Below are 20,516 nucleotides of genomic sequence, written 5' to 3' on the forward strand. Positions count from 1 at the left end.
CCCATTCCCTCCATTTAAAAAACAAAACACCGGTAGGGTCTATTCATGCTATTTTGCTTCCTTGGGTGAAAATTTAGTTTGCCAAATCCCACCACCACCACCACACAAAAATGTTGTAAGTGAACAGGGACCACAGGTTTTTCCCCCCATCATAAGGGCCTCTAAATTAGCAGCACCTTTCCCCCATGCCATTCAGTTGTATGGCTCCTGTTTTAGAGGGAAGAGAAACCACCTACAAGCAGGCTTAAAGATTTCTCAGCTGAGGCCCTCTCTCTGCCCCAGGGGTGGGGAACTGGATCAAATTGGCAGGCCAGATCCAGCATTCCCCCTCTCCATGGACCACTTGGACAAGTGGGAGTGGCTGCCTACCTGTCAATCACCTGACATCAGGTGATCCAACTCTGAACCCAAGGATCAGGAGTGCACTCCAAGCATGCCCCCCAATGCTCCCTTTGCAGTCCAAGCTTTAATTCAAGCCTCCCTTCCTTTCCAGTTGTAATCTAGTCCTTTTTGAATTTGGCACCTTTTTCTTGTTGCTGTAAACTCAGAAAGTGCCCGAAACAGGAAAGGCACAATCAGAAGAGCACTTATTATTACTAAAGCTATTACCCATCATTCACCAGCAGGTCCCAGGCCAGGTTACAACCATTTAGAATTCAGAATGGTTAAAACAGATTACAGCTACATAATAGGGAGGACCTTAAAACACACATCTCAGATGCCAAAGGTGAGGGCAAAGAGGCACATACCGTACTCAAAAGGAAGTTCTTTATTCTTCCTTTACAATTTGGCCCTAAGGGCTGATATGTCCTGTGCCTGACAGTATCTCATCAGGTGATGAACAGGTGGGCATGGCATGGTCCAAACCATGCTGTGGGCTAAATGGGGAGACCAGGCAGGCCTAACTAGAATTCCCCACTGCTACTCTACCCAGTGCATGAGGCTATGCTCTGGGACACAGCTGGAGCCTCTTGATAAAGCCTATTGATTAGGACAAGCCCATTTCAAGAAAATTTGGAGTTCAGACTCTCTGTATAGTCTTGAATAGATCGAGCAAAGATGCCCAGTTTGCAGCTGCCAAGAGAAACCTGAAGGATGCCACTAACTAGTAAACACAACATAGCTTTATAAGCCAAGCAGTACCAACAGCTACAATCATTCTAAGGGCAAAAACGATTGGTGATTTTAATCGGGAACGCTGCTGCTTAGTTATAAGTGTAGCATCTATAGCTCATGGCCAAATGCAGATGGGATCATAACACAAATAGACAGTGATATAAAGTAATTTTGATATTGACAGATGGTAGCTCTGATGGGCCAGAAGAAGTAGTTCCAAGTGATGGCAAGACAACAGGCAATTCCCAGCATATGGGATTACATGCTGCAAGTGACAAGTCTAAACTGCTTAGTAGCAACAGAACAGATACAAGCCAAGCCACACTAACAGTTGCTCCCAGAACCAGCTGGCAGACTACATCTTCTCTCCAACACTTCATTCTTCCTTAGTTTACTTTATGCTGAGGGGAGTTGATGGACATACCCATGGTCAGCCTCTTGGTGAACCAATCAGAGCTGGTTAAAACAATTCAAAACTTGACAGTTAAAACTGTTAGATAGGGGTTGACGACCTGCAGAGACAGGGACCAGTTCTGATGGGGATTTGGGGTTATCTTGGCACAGCAAACTACTATGATTTCTGAAGAGTAAAAACCCTATAAGGGGTTGTGAGAGTGTTCCCCCTGGGGTAGTAATACTAATAGCCATTCTAGGTGGAAATAGTCTAACTTGAGAAAAGGTTCAAAGAAGAGTGCTGAATAATGTAGAATATGGAAAAACAGGGGAATATGTCAGATGCAACCCTAGGCCCCCTATCTGCCCTGGATTCACACTTAGCAGGTGTGTTGTGATACCTTTAGCATTGCATTACGTCTTTTCTCAGAGTGGCTCAGGAAAACAGAGGGTTATCCCCTTTTTACAGTCAACACCACTCTCCACAGTAGGGTAGGCAGAGGGATTGCAATTAGCCCAAGTTCATAGAAGAAAGTTTGAACTAGAGCCAAAGCCATGTTAGACGTTTAGAAGAAAACCACATGACACAGCCACCAGAAAAGCATGTGGAGGAATCACTTGATTAATGCTCTTGCATATAAAAAGGCTCCCTCCTTATATAAGGAAGTACTAGCCTAGCCCTCTCCTCCTAGAACATTAACATGGAAGATTATGTATCCCTGAACCTATATTCTTATACCCCAGGAAGGATTATCACTAGATTTTTTTTTAACATGTGTTACGGGATGTGGTCATGTGCCGATACCACACAATATTACCCTGCTTGGCAAACAAACATTTCACAGCATGTCTAGCAGGTCACATTTGTTGGATGGTTCTTGCATAAATGCCACAAGCCCACCTCTAAACAGGTTTAGCAATGCAAGACAATCAAGCATGTTTTCAGGAAATATTCCAAGGTCACTTGTGTGGATGAGTCATCTTCTGACATTGTTAAGTTTATGGGGTGGCTAAAGCAGGGTCTGTTTTTGCATCTGTTAAGCAGAGCATTTTCACAATGACTAAGGCAGTTAAACTTAACTTCAATGGATCCATTCTTTTACAGCTACAGCATCAAATGACTGGGGGAAAAGGAAAGCCAAACCTCATTTAAAGCAAGCAAATGATCTCAAGCACGCCCCACAACCATGTCTCACCCCAGGATATCCTGCAAAGTTTGAGGCAAAAGCCTAGTAGTTCTGTCTATGAAAAACATACCCACTTAATATTCTTGTATATCCCAACACATAACCAAGTTAATTTAAAAACTGTACTATTTGATAAGACTATTCTCTTACATCGGAGATGGGAAGCCTCAGGCCCAGGAGCCAAATGCAGCCTTCTAGGGCCCCTTTATCCAGCCATGGGCCTCTCCCCAGGCCACACACCCTGGTTTTTAGGCAACACCCCTCACTAGCTCTGCTTTGCATTTCCCCTTGAGTGTTTTTGCTGGCAGAACTATGTCCCTGATTTCTGATAATGCTTCTAGCTTGTGTGAATGAAGGACAGAGAGGAGTGTGTATGTGTAGAATTTAGCCTCTTGTACAAAGATAAAATTCACATTTGTTGCTCTGCCCACATTGGCCTATGGCCAATCCCACAAATGGCATGTGGCCCCCACAAGTGAATGTGACACTGAGCTGAAAAGTTCCCTGCCTAAGCCGTACATGGCTTTACAGCTTCTGGCCTACTACTCTTAATGGCCAGCTGATAAGAACCAATTGCTATGAGATAGTCAATCATCCCTCCATTGTGTTTGAAGAGATAGCCAAAGATTCAAGGTGGTGACTCCACACACACCAGTTAATGGAAGGGGCTGAGCAATAGTTTGGGCATAAATGAGGCAGAGCAGTCAGAATTAGCTAAATGCTAGAAGTATATCTGGGGTCTGGCCTGTTCTCTGGGGATTTGATACGGTGTAATAGATCTTCTAGGGACGCGGGTGGCGCTGTGGGCTAAAGCCTCAACGCCTAGGGCTTGCCGATCGAAAGGTCGGCGGTTCGAATCCCCGCGGCGGGGTGCGCTCCCGCTGCTCGGTCCCAGCGCCTGCCCACCTAGCAGTTCGAAAGCACCCCCGGGGGCAAGTAGATAAATAGGTACCGCTTACCAGCGGGAAGGTAAACGGCGTTCCGTGTGCGGCTCTGGCTCGCCAGAGCAGCGTTGTCACGCTGGCCACGTGACCCGGAAGTGTCCCCGGACAGCGCTGGCCCCCGGCCAATAGATGTGAGATGGGCGCACAAACCCCAGAGTCTGTCAAGACTGGCCCGTTCGGGCAGGGGTACCTTTACCTTTACCTTTAATAGATCTTCTACTTCATGGGGTGTCTGCTCTTTCTCTGCATTCCTGTTTTACTTGTTTATTTGTAGATTGAGCAAAGAAATACAGTTAAGCGCTCCAATCCAGAGAAAGCTAAACTCAGAGCAAGCTACCCCATAACTGAATTGCTCGGGGAAGTGAAGAGTCCATGCCACAAAGGCTGGGTATGCACTCCCATCTTCTCTGAATCCAATGCATGCCCACCACTTATTTGGGAAGTCATGTACACACAATGTTGGCTCCAATCCATATCTTTCTATCCTGTTGCATCCTGTGAAATTGAGAAAAAGAAGACTTAGCTGTATTTTAAGATGCCAATGTGTCTACATTCAGTATTTTGGCTTCAGACCAAGAAGTTTATCTCCAACGCTCACTCCCACCTTTTGAAAATCATTAAGTTCTAATTGTACTCACTTTTATTTGGCCCACTGGTGGTAACCTTATCATCTATGAAGTCAGACAGATCCCCTCAGGAAATCCTCTATATTATTATATCATGATCATCATCATTTGACTAGCAGGAAGTGCCCGGTGCTGCCTGGGTATTTTTAGAAACCTTTTTTAAAATGTATAGATAATGCAATTTGTGAGTTTGGACCTGTGACACCAAAAATCAGGTGCTGCCAATCCAGACTCATGTTTTGGTCCACCACCTTGATTCAAAATGGTGCCTGGCATCTAAACATCAATGACAACTGCTGTCCCCACCTTGGGAAGGAACCCTTGTGCCAAGTTTAGCAACGATATCTCAAGGGGCATCTGAATATATAGAGAAGAAACAGAAGACAAGACAAACCACTTTCCAAAATATATAACAAATTGATTGATTCATTTACCGCTTTAGTGGTTTACAAATATAAAACCAGTTTAAAAAGGATGGCCACACATAATTAAAATATGCAATAAAACAATGTCATAAAACATCAAAACATTCATAATTAAAATCCAAAACAAACAAGGCCTTTAAAACAACCTATATATCTATATATACACAAACAATTGAGTATGGCTTCCTCCCCATTCCCCAAGCTAGTTAGGAAACTCACAGCATCAGGAAAGTTCCTGCTGCTCTCAGTGCAGTAAATGAGGACCAGCTGTAGGGCCACTGAAGAGATTTGTAACACCACAGATCTATGCAGCTAATATCTGATGAAGTTCATGCTGCCACTTAACTTACAAAACAGGCATGCAATAATGCAATTTGATAATTGAGCCACGGAGTTCAGAGTGCAGAGCTTGTGGTCTTTCAAAACAGACTATTTACAACAAGAAGCTGTAGTGTGGATGGAATGCTCTGGTTAGGGCTCCAGCCACACTGCCATCTTCCAGAATACTCTGCTCCCTCTCCCTCTCCCACCCACACACCCTGTTCAGCATTATGTGGTCAGTGAGGACACAATCTTCACTGGGCTGGGGGTTTGAGGGGTGCCCTTATCCCCCACCCTGCAAAATAAGTTGGCTCAAGACACTGGTGAAGTTGCTGCTTTGACAAACTTGAAAAGCAGTGTTCGCATAAGTTCTTTCCAAGAAAGTCAGTTGACAAGATGTGGTACTGATTTAAACGCCCAGCCACATGACTTATCAACGTTCTACTTAGAAATTCTCCATGCATAAGTTTTGGTAACTCAAAACTGATGCTTCCTATGTTGTTTTGTTAACTGCATACAAGGAGTGCACTTGCTTCCAAGCAGCCACTGATTTCTAACACACAAGCTTTTAGCATAATGCCTGCCACTATCTTGGAAACAAAACCAGTGAATCTAAGCAAAACAACAAGTGGAACTCAACCTCCATGTAGATAAAAACCCTCAACTTATATAAAGGTAGGGTGCCAAACCCCAACATTTAACTTTAAATAAGGGGGGGGGGTGAATGCTAGTAAATGAAGAATTGGGCTTCTGCTAGGATGTGAACTATACTATTATTCACACACAAGTCATCGTGTCCCCCACCTCACCCCCAGAATTCGTCAAAACTCTTAATAAAAATGCTTTATTACACTTGTTTCTTTGTATTATGCAAGGCATCTTGAAAATTACAAATAAAAGTTTCACTTTGAGAACATGGCCTACATATCACTTAAGTCATCGTGTTCTCACCCATGTTTACTCAGCAGCAGGTGCCTGCCGTAGGATTTATTCCTAAATGAGTGTCTAGAATTGCAGGCATGCAACCCAACATAAATGCATGTTTCTTCAGAGTCGGGCCCCCACCAAGTTCAGTAGGGGGCTTACTCTGAGCAGATACTATGCATTGCCTACTTAAAAATCCTACACTTATTGGAAATAAGATAAAACTGAATTTAGTGGACCTCACATCAAAGCAGACAAGAGTAGGATTCTAGTCTCTTGAACACCAGTCTATGGGATGGTAAAGCCAGTCACAATGCAATTCTATACATGCCTACACAGCAGGAAGCTCCACTGGACTTACTCCTAGGTAAATTGATATAGGGTTACTGTCTTAATTGCTTAATTACTGTCTTTGCCTGCTAGAAGGATACAATGTCATGATGGGTATTTTGGAATATGTGCTTTTAGCTACTTTACATAAAAGTTACCATCAATATCCTGTTTTCCATCCAAAAAAAATAAGTTTACCCATGTATTTATGTGAATTTAAAGCATTTATGAACTGCTTAATGTTTCAAAAATGCCCAAGGGATTCAAACATGCCCTTCCACAGAGGAGTTACAGAGAAGCCCACACTGGAAAGACTGCAGACCACAACTTCCTGTGTGGACAGAAAGTATATTGCAAGAACTCCTCTTTTCAGAATCCTATGCATAACTACGGTAGTTGGGGGCAAGCCCCATAGAGCTCAGTGGCATTTGCTTCAAAGTAAAACATGCAGGATTGCACCGCTGCATTCCCGATGAAGTCTCCAGTTACACCAAACACTTTCCAGGGACTGCCTCAAGGGAAGCAATAAGCCCCTAACGCTTCTTCCCCTCTGAACTTTTCTGTATCACCCTGCAACTTCACTCCGTTTGCAAAGCAGCACTTACTGAAAGGACACGTCCGAGCACTCCAACGCCCGAAAGGCAGGAAGCGGAAAGGAAGCAGCTCACGACACACGCGACATTGGGCTGCAGGGCCCCCCAGTTCCCTTCCAGCCGCCTGCCGCCAAGAAGCGCCCGCACTGGCCCAGGCTGAGGACCAAACCCCGCAGGAGAGGCCTGGAGGGAATCCGCTGGCCAGGACGCCTCTCGGCCGGCGCTCAAGCGCTTCAAGCTCTGCCCCCCCCCCCGGACTTCCTGGCTCACTTGCCTCCCGAGTCACCGAGTGCGACCAGGGCTCCTTGGCGGCTGCCCTCGCTCGCCGCCTTCCTGCGCCCCCGGCCCCCCTACAGCCGCCCAGAGCCTTGCCTCTTCCTCGCCAAGCCACCGAGGCGGGCACTTCCCAGCAGGCCAGCCAATCCGCCGGGCCGTTTCCACAGCCGCTTCGACCACGTCTGCTCAGTAAGCAGCCCGAGAAGGTGGAGCTTGGGGGGGGGGGGGAGGCTCACCGAAAAGCAGCAGCAGGAGCAGCCGGAAAAGCAGATGCGGCGTTCGACGGAGAGAAGAGGAAGAGCAGAAGCCCGGCGGTGGTGGTGGTGGCGGCGGCGGAGGCGACTCTGAAAAGCTGAGCTGGGGGCCCCTGTGATTGGCTCCAGAAGCTCCAGCTGTGCGCTATTTAAGGCCGGCAGCCCGGCGCCTGCTCGGGAGCCCGAGCGCACTTAAAGGGAGCCGGAACGGAGCTCAGCCTCCCGAGGAAGGCACAAGACAGCGAGGGCGGCCAGCTAGCTCTCCTGACACCTGTCTTTCACCTCCTGCGGTGGCGTTTCCTAAGGATGCTGGAGAGCAACCAGTCCAGGGCGAGGCTCTTTCTCGCTCGCCCAAGATCCAGGCGTTGCGCTGATTCCAGCAGGCGGTGAGCGGCGCGGGCTGTGGGCGATCGGGGGGCTCTGCCATGTGCGCGGGGTCCGGAGACGGAGCCACCGGGGCTGAGCTTCGAAGGAGGGGCGGCGGGGGGAGGAGGAGCAGCAGCAGCGCGTAGGGCCGTGAGAAGCAGCGGCAGCCCGGCTTCCCCGGCCGGCGCGCGCCATGGCGAAGGATGAGTGCAAGGCGCTGCTGGACGCGCTGAGCAAAGTGACGGCCTGCTACCGGCACATGGTGCTGACCATCGGCGGCACCTCGGACTCGCAGAACCTGCGCGAGGAGCTCAAGAAGACCCGGCAGAAAGCCCAGGAACTGGCGGTGGCCAACCGCAACAAGCTCACGGCCGCCTTGCGGGACAAGACGGTGAGCAAAGAGGACAGGGCGGAATTCGAGCGGCTTTGGGTCCTCTTTTCCACCTGCTTGGAGATCCTGGAGACCGACATGCGGCGCGCCCTGGAGCTGGGCCAGGAGTTCCCCCTCAACGTACCCAAAAAGCCGCTCATCCAGACGGGGATGAGCGGCGGCACCTCCGGGGTGGCCGCCCGGGCCATGAGCGTCCAGAACATGAAATACGAGGCGGACAACAACATCGACGTGGTGGATTTGAAGGACCTGGAGAACGAGATCAACCAAGTGGGGGAGATGATGTACGAGATGGAGATGAAAGTCAGCGTCCCGCAATGGACGGTGGAGGCCAAGCAGGACCCCGGGGCGGAGCTCAAGTCCACCATCAGCGTGGGCGCCTCCTCCATCGGCATGATCGAGGTGGAGGAGAGCAAGGCCTTTTGCGATATCAGCAAAGTGCTGGCCGGCATCATCTTCACGGCTGTCCTCCTCATCGCCATCATCCTAGCCGTGTGTGTGGCAAAGCTCTCCTAAGGTGGGGGATGCCAGGTTCAGGAGAAGAGTTTGGCTTTTCTTGATGAGGGAGAAAAAGGAGAGGCGTTTGTTCCCCCAGATTATGGTTTTCCAAGCAAAAGGTTGGAGGGAGGAGGCGAGTATGAGATGAGATCCCTGTGCCGGAATAAGGGGCAGGGGATGTGTTCTGTTCAAGTCCTAAGCCTGAGGATTTGTGTGATATTCTAGCTTTAAAGAACAGTCCATCTAAGGTATGTGGGTATTACAACTCCCAACCATAGTAGGGATTTGTTCGCTATTTATAGATGATTATTCTCAGTAAGCAGAAAAAAGTATTGTTTGTGAATAGGTTCTGCTGTTGGTCCATGTTTACAAACTGATTACAAATTGCACATGATTTGGAGATGGGAATTAATTCAGTGGCAAAATGGAGACACCTATAAATTTACATATAATTTCCAACAAACATAAATGATGTTGTGGTCCTGATGTTGTGGTTATCCCCTTTTTACAGTCAACACCACTCTCCACAGTAGGGTAGGCAGAGGGATTGCAATTAGCCCAAGTTCATAGAAGAAAGTTTGAACTAGAGCCAAAGCCATGTTAGACGTTTAGAAGAAAACCACATGACACAGCCACCAGAAAAGCATGTGGAGGAATCACTTGATTAATGCTCTTGCATATAAAAAGGCTCCCTCCTTATATAAGGAAGTACTAGCCTAGCCCTCTCCTCCTAGAACATTAACATGGAAGATTATGTATCCCTGAACCTATATTCTTATACCCCAGGAAGGATTATCACTAGATTTTTTTTTAACATGTGTTACGGGATGTGGTCATGTGCCGATACCACACAATATTACCCTGCTTGGCAAACAAACATTTCACAGCATGTCTAGCAGGTCACATTTGTTGGATGGTTCTTGCATAAATGCCACAAGCCCACCTCTAAACAGGTTTAGCAATGCAAGACAATCAAGCATGTTTTCAGGAAATATTCCAAGGTCACTTGTGTGGATGAGTCATCTTCTGACATTGTTAAGTTTATGGGGTGGCTAAAGCAGGGTCTGTTTTTGCATCTGTTAAGCAGAGCATTTTCACAATGACTAAGGCAGTTAAACTTAACTTCAATGGATCCATTCTTTTACAGCTACAGCATCAAATGACTGGGGGAAAAGGAAAGCCAAACCTCATTTAAAGCAAGCAAATGATCTCAAGCACGCCCCACAACCATGTCTCACCCCAGGATATCCTGCAAAGTTTGAGGCAAAAGCCTAGTAGTTCTGTCTATGAAAAACATACCCACTTAATATTCTTGTATATCCCAACACATAACCAAGTTAATTTAAAAACTGTACTATTTGATAAGACTATTCTCTTACATCGGAGATGGGAAGCCTCAGGCCCAGGAGCCAAATGCAGCCTTCTAGGGCCCCTTTATCCAGCCATGGGCCTCTCCCCAGGCCACACACCCTGGTTTTTAGGCAACACCCCTCACTAGCTCTGCTTTGCATTTCCCCTTGAGTGTTTTTGCTGGCAGAACTATGTCCCTGATTTCTGATAATGCTTCTAGCTTGTGTGAATGAAGGACAGAGAGGAGTGTGTATGTGTAGAATTTAGCCTCTTGTACAAAGATAAAATTCACATTTGTTGCTCTGCCCACATTGGCCTATGGCCAATCCCACAAATGGCATGTGGCCCCCACAAGTGAATGTGACACTGAGCTGAAAAGTTCCCTGCCTAAGCCGTACATGGCTTTACAGCTTCTGGCCTACTACTCTTAATGGCCAGCTGATAAGAACCAATTGCTATGAGATAGTCAATCATCCCTCCATTGTGTTTGAAGAGATAGCCAAAGATTCAAGGTGGTGACTCCACACACACCAGTTAATGGAAGGGGCTGAGCAATAGTTTGGGCATAAATGAGGCAGAGCAGTCAGAATTAGCTAAATGCTAGAAGTATATCTGGGGTCTGGCCTGTTCTCTGGGGATTTGATACGGTGTAATAGATCTTCTAGGGACGCGGGTGGCGCTGTGGGCTAAAGCCTCAACGCCTAGGGCTTGCCGATCGAAAGGTCGGCGGTTCGAATCCCCGCGGCGGGGTGCGCTCCCGCTGCTCGGTCCCAGCGCCTGCCCACCTAGCAGTTCGAAAGCACCCCCGGGGGCAAGTAGATAAATAGGTACCGCTTACCAGCGGGAAGGTAAACGGCGTTCCGTGTGCGGCTCTGGCTCGCCAGAGCAGCGTTGTCACGCTGGCCACGTGACCCGGAAGTGTCCCCGGACAGCGCTGGCCCCCGGCCAATAGATGTGAGATGGGCGCACAAACCCCAGAGTCTGTCAAGACTGGCCCGTTCGGGCAGGGGTACCTTTACCTTTACCTTTAATAGATCTTCTACTTCATGGGGTGTCTGCTCTTTCTCTGCATTCCTGTTTTACTTGTTTATTTGTAGATTGAGCAAAGAAATACAGTTAAGCGCTCCAATCCAGAGAAAGCTAAACTCAGAGCAAGCTACCCCATAACTGAATTGCTCGGGGAAGTGAAGAGTCCATGCCACAAAGGCTGGGTATGCACTCCCATCTTCTCTGAATCCAATGCATGCCCACCACTTATTTGGGAAGTCATGTACACACAATGTTGGCTCCAATCCATATCTTTCTATCCTGTTGCATCCTGTGAAATTGAGAAAAAGAAGACTTAGCTGTATTTTAAGATGCCAATGTGTCTACATTCAGTATTTTGGCTTCAGACCAAGAAGTTTATCTCCAACGCTCACTCCCACCTTTTGAAAATCATTAAGTTCTAATTGTACTCACTTTTATTTGGCCCACTGGTGGTAACCTTATCATCTATGAAGTCAGACAGATCCCCTCAGGAAATCCTCTATATTATTATATCATGATCATCATCATTTGACTAGCAGGAAGTGCCCGGTGCTGCCTGGGTATTTTTAGAAACCTTTTTTAAAATGTATAGATAATGCAATTTGTGAGTTTGGACCTGTGACACCAAAAATCAGGTGCTGCCAATCCAGACTCATGTTTTGGTCCACCACCTTGATTCAAAATGGTGCCTGGCATCTAAACATCAATGACAACTGCTGTCCCCACCTTGGGAAGGAACCCTTGTGCCAAGTTTAGCAACGATATCTCAAGGGGCATCTGAATATATAGAGAAGAAACAGAAGACAAGACAAACCACTTTCCAAAATATATAACAAATTGATTGATTCATTTACCGCTTTAGTGGTTTACAAATATAAAACCAGTTTAAAAAGGATGGCCACACATAATTAAAATATGCAATAAAACAATGTCATAAAACATCAAAACATTCATAATTAAAATCCAAAACAAACAAGGCCTTTAAAACAACCTATATATCTATATATACACAAACAATTGAGTATGGCTTCCTCCCCATTCCCCAAGCTAGTTAGGAAACTCACAGCATCAGGAAAGTTCCTGCTGCTCTCAGTGCAGTAAATGAGGACCAGCTGTAGGGCCACTGAAGAGATTTGTAACACCACAGATCTATGCAGCTAATATCTGATGAAGTTCATGCTGCCACTTAACTTACAAAACAGGCATGCAATAATGCAATTTGATAATTGAGCCACGGAGTTCAGAGTGCAGAGCTTGTGGTCTTTCAAAACAGACTATTTACAACAAGAAGCTGTAGTGTGGATGGAATGCTCTGGTTAGGGCTCCAGCCACACTGCCATCTTCCAGAATACTCTGCTCCCTCTCCCTCTCCCACCCACACACCCTGTTCAGCATTATGTGGTCAGTGAGGACACAATCTTCACTGGGCTGGGGGTTTGAGGGGTGCCCTTATCCCCCACCCTGCAAAATAAGTTGGCTCAAGACACTGGTGAAGTTGCTGCTTTGACAAACTTGAAAAGCAGTGTTCGCATAAGTTCTTTCCAAGAAAGTCAGTTGACAAGATGTGGTACTGATTTAAACGCCCAGCCACATGACTTATCAACGTTCTACTTAGAAATTCTCCATGCATAAGTTTTGGTAACTCAAAACTGATGCTTCCTATGTTGTTTTGTTAACTGCATACAAGGAGTGCACTTGCTTCCAAGCAGCCACTGATTTCTAACACACAAGCTTTTAGCATAATGCCTGCCACTATCTTGGAAACAAAACCAGTGAATCTAAGCAAAACAACAAGTGGAACTCAACCTCCATGTAGATAAAAACCCTCAACTTATATAAAGGTAGGGTGCCAAACCCCAACATTTAACTTTAAATAAGGGGGGGGGTGAATGCTAGTAAATGAAGAATTGGGCTTCTGCTAGGATGTGAACTATACTATTATTCACACACAAGTCATCGTGTCCCCCACCTCACCCCCAGAATTCGTCAAAACTCTTAATAAAAATGCTTTATTACACTTGTTTCTTTGTATTATGCAAGGCATCTTGAAAATTACAAATAAAAGTTTCACTTTGAGAACATGGCCTACATATCACTTAAGTCATCGTGTTCTCACCCATGTTTACTCAGCAGCAGGTGCCTGCCGTAGGATTTATTCCTAAATGAGTGTCTAGAATTGCAGGCATGCAACCCAACATAAATGCATGTTTCTTCAGAGTCGGGCCCCCACCAAGTTCAGTAGGGGGCTTACTCTGAGCAGATACTATGCATTGCCTACTTAAAAATCCTACACTTATTGGAAATAAGATAAAACTGAATTTAGTGGACCTCACATCAAAGCAGACAAGAGTAGGATTCTAGTCTCTTGAACACCAGTCTATGGGATGGTAAAGCCAGTCACAATGCAATTCTATACATGCCTACACAGCAGGAAGCTCCACTGGACTTACTCCTAGGTAAATTGATATAGGGTTACTGTCTTAATTGCTTAATTACTGTCTTTGCCTGCTAGAAGGATACAATGTCATGATGGGTATTTTGGAATATGTGCTTTTAGCTACTTTACATAAAAGTTACCATCAATATCCTGTTTTCCATCCAAAAAAAATAAGTTTACCCATGTATTTATGTGAATTTAAAGCATTTATGAACTGCTTAATGTTTCAAAAATGCCCAAGGGATTCAAACATGCCCTTCCACAGAGGAGTTACAGAGAAGCCCACACTGGAAAGACTGCAGACCACAACTTCCTGTGTGGACAGAAAGTATATTGCAAGAACTCCTCTTTTCAGAATCCTATGCATAACTACGGTAGTTGGGGGCAAGCCCCATAGAGCTCAGTGGCATTTGCTTCAAAGTAAAACATGCAGGATTGCACCGCTGCATTCCCGATGAAGTCTCCAGTTACACCAAACACTTTCCAGGGACTGCCTCAAGGGAAGCAATAAGCCCCTAACGCTTCTTCCCCTCTGAACTTTTCTGTATCACCCTGCAACTTCACTCCGTTTGCAAAGCAGCACTTACTGAAAGGACACGTCCGAGCACTCCAACGCCCGAAAGGCAGGAAGCGGAAAGGAAGCAGCTCACGACACACGCGACATTGGGCTGCAGGGCCCCCCAGTTCCCTTCCAGCCGCCTGCCGCCAAGAAGCGCCCGCACTGGCCCAGGCTGAGGACCAAACCCCGCAGGAGAGGCCTGGAGGGAATCCGCTGGCCAGGACGCCTCTCGGCCGGCGCTCAAGCGCTTCAAGCTCTGCCCCCCCCCCCGGACTTCCTGGCTCACTTGCCTCCCGAGTCACCGAGTGCGACCAGGGCTCCTTGGCGGCTGCCCTCGCTCGCCGCCTTCCTGCGCCCCCGGCCCCCCTACAGCCGCCCAGAGCCTTGCCTCTTCCTCGCCAAGCCACCGAGGCGGGCACTTCCCAGCAGGCCAGCCAATCCGCCGGGCCGTTTCCACAGCCGCTTCGACCACGTCTGCTCAGTAAGCAGCCCGAGAAGGTGGAGCTTGGGGGGGGGGGAGGCTCACCGAAAAGCAGCAGCAGGAGCAGCCGGAAAAGCAGATGCGGCGTTCGACGGAGAGAAGAGGAAGAGCAGAAGCCCGGCGGTGGTGGTGGTGGCGGCGGCGGAGGCGACTCTGAAAAGCTGAGCTGGGGGCCCCTGTGATTGGCTCCAGAAGCTCCAGCTGTGCGCTATTTAAGGCCGGCAGCCCGGCGCCTGCTCGGGAGCCCGAGCGCACTTAAAGGGAGCCGGAACGGAGCTCAGCCTCCCGAGGAAGGCACAAGACAGCGAGGGCGGCCAGCTAGCTCTCCTGACACCTGTCTTTCACCTCCTGCGGTGGCGTTTCCTAAGGATGCTGGAGAGCAACCAGTCCAGGGCGAGGCTCTTTCTCGCTCGCCCAAGATCCAGGCGTTGCGCTGATTCCAGCAGGCGGTGAGCGGCGCGGGCTGTGGGCGATCGGGGGGCTCTGCCATGTGCGCGGGGTCCGGAGACGGAGCCACCGGGGCTGAGCTTCGAAGGAGGGGCGGCGGGGGGAGGAGGAGCAGCAGCAGCGCGTAGGGCCGTGAGAAGCAGCGGCAGCCCGGCTTCCCCGGCCGGCGCGCGCCATGGCGAAGGATGAGTGCAAGGCGCTGCTGGACGCGCTGAGCAAAGTGACGGCCTGCTACCGGCACATGGTGCTGACCATCGGCGGCACCTCGGACTCGCAGAACCTGCGCGAGGAGCTCAAGAAGACCCGGCAGAAAGCCCAGGAACTGGCGGTGGCCAACCGCAACAAGCTCACGGCCGCCTTGCGGGACAAGACGGTGAGCAAAGAGGACAGGGCGGAATTCGAGCGGCTTTGGGTCCTCTTTTCCACCTGCTTGGAGATCCTGGAGACCGACATGCGGCGCGCCCTGGAGCTGGGCCAGGAGTTCCCCCTCAACGTACCCAAAAAGCCGCTCATCCAGACGGGGATGAGCGGCGGCACCTCCGGGGTGGCCGCCCGGGCCATGAGCGTCCAGAACATGAAATACGAGGCGGACAACAACATCGACGTGGTGGATTTGAAGGACCTGGAGAACGAGATCAACCAAGTGGGGGAGATGATGTACGAGATGGAGATGAAAGTCAGCGTCCCGCAATGGACGGTGGAGGCCAAGCAGGACCCCGGGGCGGAGCTCAAGTCCACCATCAGCGTGGGCGCCTCCTCCATCGGCATGATCGAGGTGGAGGAGAGCAAGGCCTTTTGCGATATCAGCAAAGTGCTGGCCGGCATCATCTTCACGGCTGTCCTCCTCATCGCCATCATCCTAGCCGTGTGTGTGGCAAAGCTCTCCTAAGGTGGGGGATGCCAGGTTCAGGAGAAGAGTTTGGCTTTTCTTGATGAGGGAGAAAAAGGAGAGGCGTTTGTTCCCCCAGATTATGGTTTTCCAAGCAAAAGGTTGGAGGGAGGAGGCGAGTATGAGATGAGATCCCTGTGCCGGAATAAGGGGCAGGGGATGTGTTCTGTTCAAGTCCTAAGCCTGAGGATTTGTGTGATATTCTAGCTTTAAAGAACAGTCCATCTAAGGTATGTGGGTATTACAACTCCCAACCATAGTAGGGATTTGTTCGCTATTTATAGATGATTATTCTCAGTAAGCAGAAAAAAGTATTGTTTGTGAATAGGTTCTGCTGTTGGTCCATGTTTACAAACTGATTACAAATTGCACATGATTTGGAGATGGGAATTAATTCAGTGGCAAAATGGAGACACCTATAAATTTACATATAATTTCCAACAAACATAAATGATGTTGTGGTCCTGAGCTGAAGATTTGTTTTCTCTCTCTAAAAGAAGTGTGCTTTTAGCCCTGGGTGCTAAGCCTGATAGTATTGTTTTTTTGTGGGAGGGGGAGTTTAGAATCAAATGGTTTAAGAGACCTGAACTTCTTTTGTTTTATCGGAACTAATTGCACTTTGGCACAGCATACACTGTGAAAGGCAATCCAAATCTGCAGAAGAAAGATTAAGCACCATTTACAGAGACCTTAAGAAGCTCTGTGTTCAATTCACTGTTGCATAACATATTCTACCACTTATAGTTTGCTGTGGGGTAGAACCAGTTCAGCTTCTTTGTTCACTGTCAGTCAAGTTTAAATGCCCATTTGGACCAAATCTTCCAGAAAGGATGCTGCATTACAGTGTGCACACATGCTGCATTATATATAATGAATATATCACATACCCACAGTAGGATTTACTCCCTAGTAGGTGTATTCATTGCCTTGAAATCATGTATGGATACACATACCTGAGCTGGGAGCAAGTCCCAGTGAATTCAGGATTTAATTCTGAGTAAATAAGATCGCACTGCACAACTCCCCTGGTTTGTGCATGGAAGCTGAACAGTGGTATTTCTAAAACAGTGAAGCTAGAGTGCAGCAAGATCCCAAGTATGTTTACTCAGAAGTAAACTACTGAGTTAAATAGGACTTGCTCTCTGGTAAATGTGTTTAGAATCAAAGCTTTAAATGCAAGCTCTGGCTATAATCCTGAGCATACTTATAAAGAAGATTCCATTTATTTCAGTGGGACTTTCATATAATGTGTTTCAGATTTGGGGTGTCAATGTGGCCTAAAAACAAGCCACTATCACTGATTTTTTAATGCTGTAACAGGACGTTAAAACCTATGAATCTGCCTTGTGCCAAGTCAGACCATTAGTTCATCTAACACAGCATTATGTTTCTTCGCTCACTGGCAGTGGCTCTCCAGGGCTTCAGACAGGGGTCTTTCCCAGGCTTACCTGGAGATTCCAGAGAACCCTTTCCTGTGCTTGAGCTCCACTCTGATTCTATGGTGCAAAGAAGAGGCATGATCTCACGTTGACAGTCTGAAGTTTACACATGTACATCTCCTATTACTGTTAATGAGATTTACATATGTACCTGCCAGAGCCAAGAAGATTAGAATCAATCTTATAATCCTGACATACCCAAGACCTGGCACAAATGTGACTTGGATGGCAGCATTTGAGCACAGGGCTGTTGGAGCTAGACAGTGGAGCTAGATAAACATTATGTAAAAGAGAGCATTGCTCCTCTTTTAAGCTGTCTGTGGAACAGTATCTTTAAAGGGGATGCATGAGGCATTCCTGTGCAGACAAGGCCCTATCTGAAATGGCTTTTAAAGCAGAGTTTCTTTTCAGTCACAGCAGATTGTCAAAACAGCAGTTCCACTCATTCAAACTACGAAGGTGTTACTGAACCTTTCTAACCTCTTTAGCTGCAATTAGCAGTTCCAGGCAACAAAGTTAAGCAACTGAAAGTGTGGTCCCATCCCTGTCTACTTAGCAGTAAGTGAGACTTACTTCTGAATAAACATGCTTAGGACTGTATTGCTCATGTACACAAAACATGCTTCTCTACTTGCCCCTTGAATTAACTGAGTTAATTGAAGTGGTGAGAAGATTTACAGGTCAAGCTTCAACCTCTTCAAACTTTTAAGTGCACAAATCGGTGAAAACCTTAATCTGAACCCTTGGGTCTAACAAAGCCATGAGTTACAATTGTCCAGTGTCAGATTTCCTAGCAATGGCGATATGTGTTTTGGACTGGCATTGTGATAGTGATATACTTTGCATGATAGGATGCCCTAAGTTCCTTTACACGAGTTCCTTAAGAGCTACTTCCACTTTCTCTATACCCATGACGGTGAACCCTTTTCAGCCCAAAGTTCATATTCCCTTCTGGGCAACTTTCTGGAGAGGATGTGTGGCCTCAGGAGAGTTCCAGTGGCTGAATAGAGAGACCTGGAGGCACATTTGGGCCCCAGACCTGAAGTTCACCCCTGCTCTAGACAGGACTGCTCTACATGGTCTAATATTATGGGCTAGCTCATTACATTTAAATCAGTTGGCTAACTCAAGAGCATCCACCCAGCCAGCAACTGCTACAAGGCTAACAAGAATATATTGTCAAAATAAAAAAAAATCCTTCCAGTAGCACCTTAAAGAACAACTAAGTTAGTTCTTGGTATGAGCTTTCGTGTGCATGCACACTTCTTCAGATACCTGAAGAAGTGTGCATGCACACGAAAGCTCATACCAAGAACTAACTTAGTTGGTCTTTAAGGTGCTACTGGAAGGATTTTTTTTATTTTGACTATGGCAGACCAACACGGCTACCTATCTGTAACAAGAATATATTGTGTGATTACTAAGAAGCAGGCAGCAAAATCTTATACCCTGACCCTAAGTCACTTGGGCTAAGAGCATGAGTCTCCTATTGACAAATCTGTTAAGTTTTATTAATAGAGCTATCCTGAATGTAATACTTGGAATTAGGTCCCATTAATTTCAAAGGAACTTCCATATGGCATGTTTAGGATTAGTATGCTTGTCTCATTAATGTCCTTGCAAACTGGATACGTGCAACCCAGTTCTCTGTATATTTACACGGAAGGTTATGTTGGACTCAATGGATGTCGGCAAACCTAAAAACACTTGAAAGCTAGTCAACATTGGGATAAGTGGGACCTACATGCAATAGGATCAGGCTGCACAGCTGCAATGCTTTTTGTACTTACTTGGAAGTAAAGTCCCATTGAACATAGCTGGACTTTAACTTCTGAGACAACATGCATAGGAGGCAGGGCTGCCAGTGAAAATCTATAGGTTCTGCCTTCAAATGCATATACTTAGGTATGTACCTGGCAAATCTATTAAGACTAATGATTTACTGACCAGTCTTGAACTCTTTCTATGTGAGTCCTACGTCATACCCACATTAGTTTCCTTAGAATTTTAAGTTTACACTTATTTACTTGTAAGCCAAAACTTAAAATTCTCTGCATACAGGTAGACCATATTTCAGGTCAAATATGCTCAAGATAGACTTCTGTCCTACAGGGATTTTATGGGAAAGAATGCCCCGTAAGTATGCACAGAATGAGAGCCTAACTCCGTGACTTGCTTCTCTTTAGGAATGAACCATTAATCTTCCTAAATATAAGTTATCTGAGTAAATTTGTGCTGAATGTTTGCAGGCAGCACTGGACAGCAGGCCGTCAAACAAGTCTTGGTTCTGTAGAGGTTGCAACCAGGCAAGACTTCAAAGCATGTTAACACATAAATAAATCCTCCTGTGTTCAATAAGCAAGACAGCAGCCTTAATTACTCAAGGTATCAAAAGTGTTTTGATATTTGATTGTAAATATGTGTTTAGTCCAAAATGGAATTGAGAGGTGGGATTTGGATTTTATGTATTTGATGTCAAAACTGTGTGCTCATATTGGTGCTAAAGTACCTATCTCTGCATATGTAGATAGACTCAAACTGCTGCTATTGATCCTGTGTTCTGACCACTGTTTCACTTCAAACATTGTTCATGAGAGGTAGTGACGGCTGTCTTCACTGCTACAAGGGCTAGACCTTTTTCTTCAGTGTGATTCACAAACTTTGCACTTAAAGCTGGTCTGCAAATGGCATTATTAAACTTGAGAGTGGGGAAATTGCATAGTTGGATTGCAGCTAGCAGTATTTTAATCAGAAACAGATTCTATATTCTTTGCACATTTAGAACTCCAAGGGTTGCATTTGTTCTGGAACAAACAGGTAATCCAGATTCAATAACTTTTTTTTAGTTCCAACTTGGGTGCAGTCATTTCTCTACTCATCTTTGTAAAAGTTTCAGGTTTGAGATGTAAATCTATTATGCTGACATACAAGATTTGTTTTCCAAATGATCTAAGACACAGGATTGCCACTATCTAATTACCTAATGGGTCCACCATTAATCTCCCATGATCGCCCAGTGTAATCACATGCGCAATGTGACCTAGGCACAGCTGCCTGACGCATGGTTTACTAAGCTGACCAGATGCAAAGGGGGTCAAGACTCTCATACCTTTAAATAGTGGTATGGAAGAAGACATTTTGACAGGTTTAGCCTGCTAAGCAGAAATCAATGGAATAAAATATAACAGCTAAAATTCTATGGAAATGTGAAAGATATGAGACACTGGAAGAACTTTATGAC

At 46.6% G+C, this 20,516-nt stretch overlaps 3 protein-coding genes across 9 annotated transcripts in view; 2 read left to right on the top strand and 1 right to left on the bottom strand.

Annotated features, from left to right (window-relative positions):
• Window positions 1-20,516, bottom strand: part of ANKRD27 (ankyrin repeat domain 27) — an 80,143-nt gene that overhangs the window by 48,765 nt on the left and 10,862 nt on the right. Inside the window, exon 1 of one of the 7 annotated variants that reach the window (XM_082232878.1) lies at window positions 7,372-7,508. The exons of 1 other annotated variant lie outside the window; for it this stretch is intronic. Coding sequence is in view for 1 of the 6 variants with exons in the window: in XM_082232874.1 (XP_082089000.1) it covers window positions 1,446-1,496 (51 nt within the window). In the remaining 5 variants the exon portion in view is untranslated. 5 more of the 7 variants (XM_082232879.1, XM_082232875.1, XM_082232880.1 and 2 more) reach the window with 5 other exon arrangements.
• On the top strand, window positions 7,949-9,123 carry RGS9BP (regulator of G protein signaling 9 binding protein; the record flags this gene model as incomplete). The annotated part of the gene is made up of 1 exon (XM_082233024.1): window positions 7,949-9,123. The coding sequence occupies one exon, from the start codon at window positions 7,949-7,951 to the stop codon at window positions 8,660-8,662; it is 714 nt and encodes a 237-aa protein (XP_082089150.1). The 3' UTR covers window positions 8,663-9,123.
• On the top strand, window positions 14,530-18,449 carry LOC309538134 (regulator of G-protein signaling 9-binding protein). The gene has a single exon (XM_082233398.1). The coding sequence runs from the start codon at window positions 15,123-15,125 to the stop codon at window positions 15,834-15,836; it is 714 nt and encodes a 237-aa protein (XP_082089524.1). The 5' UTR covers window positions 14,530-15,122; the 3' UTR covers window positions 15,837-18,449.

The sequence above is a fragment of the Podarcis vaucheri genome (assembly GCF_965113315.1).
Source record: "Podarcis vaucheri genome assembly, chromosome: 7".
Lineage (NCBI taxonomy): Eukaryota > Metazoa > Chordata > Lepidosauria > Squamata > Lacertidae > Podarcis > Podarcis vaucheri.

Excerpts from the sequence above, each read along its gene's own strand:
- LOC309538134 (XM_082233398.1), top strand. The coding sequence starts at position 15,123 with ATGGCGAAGGATGAGTGCAAGGCGCTGCTGGACGCGCTGAGCAAAGTG.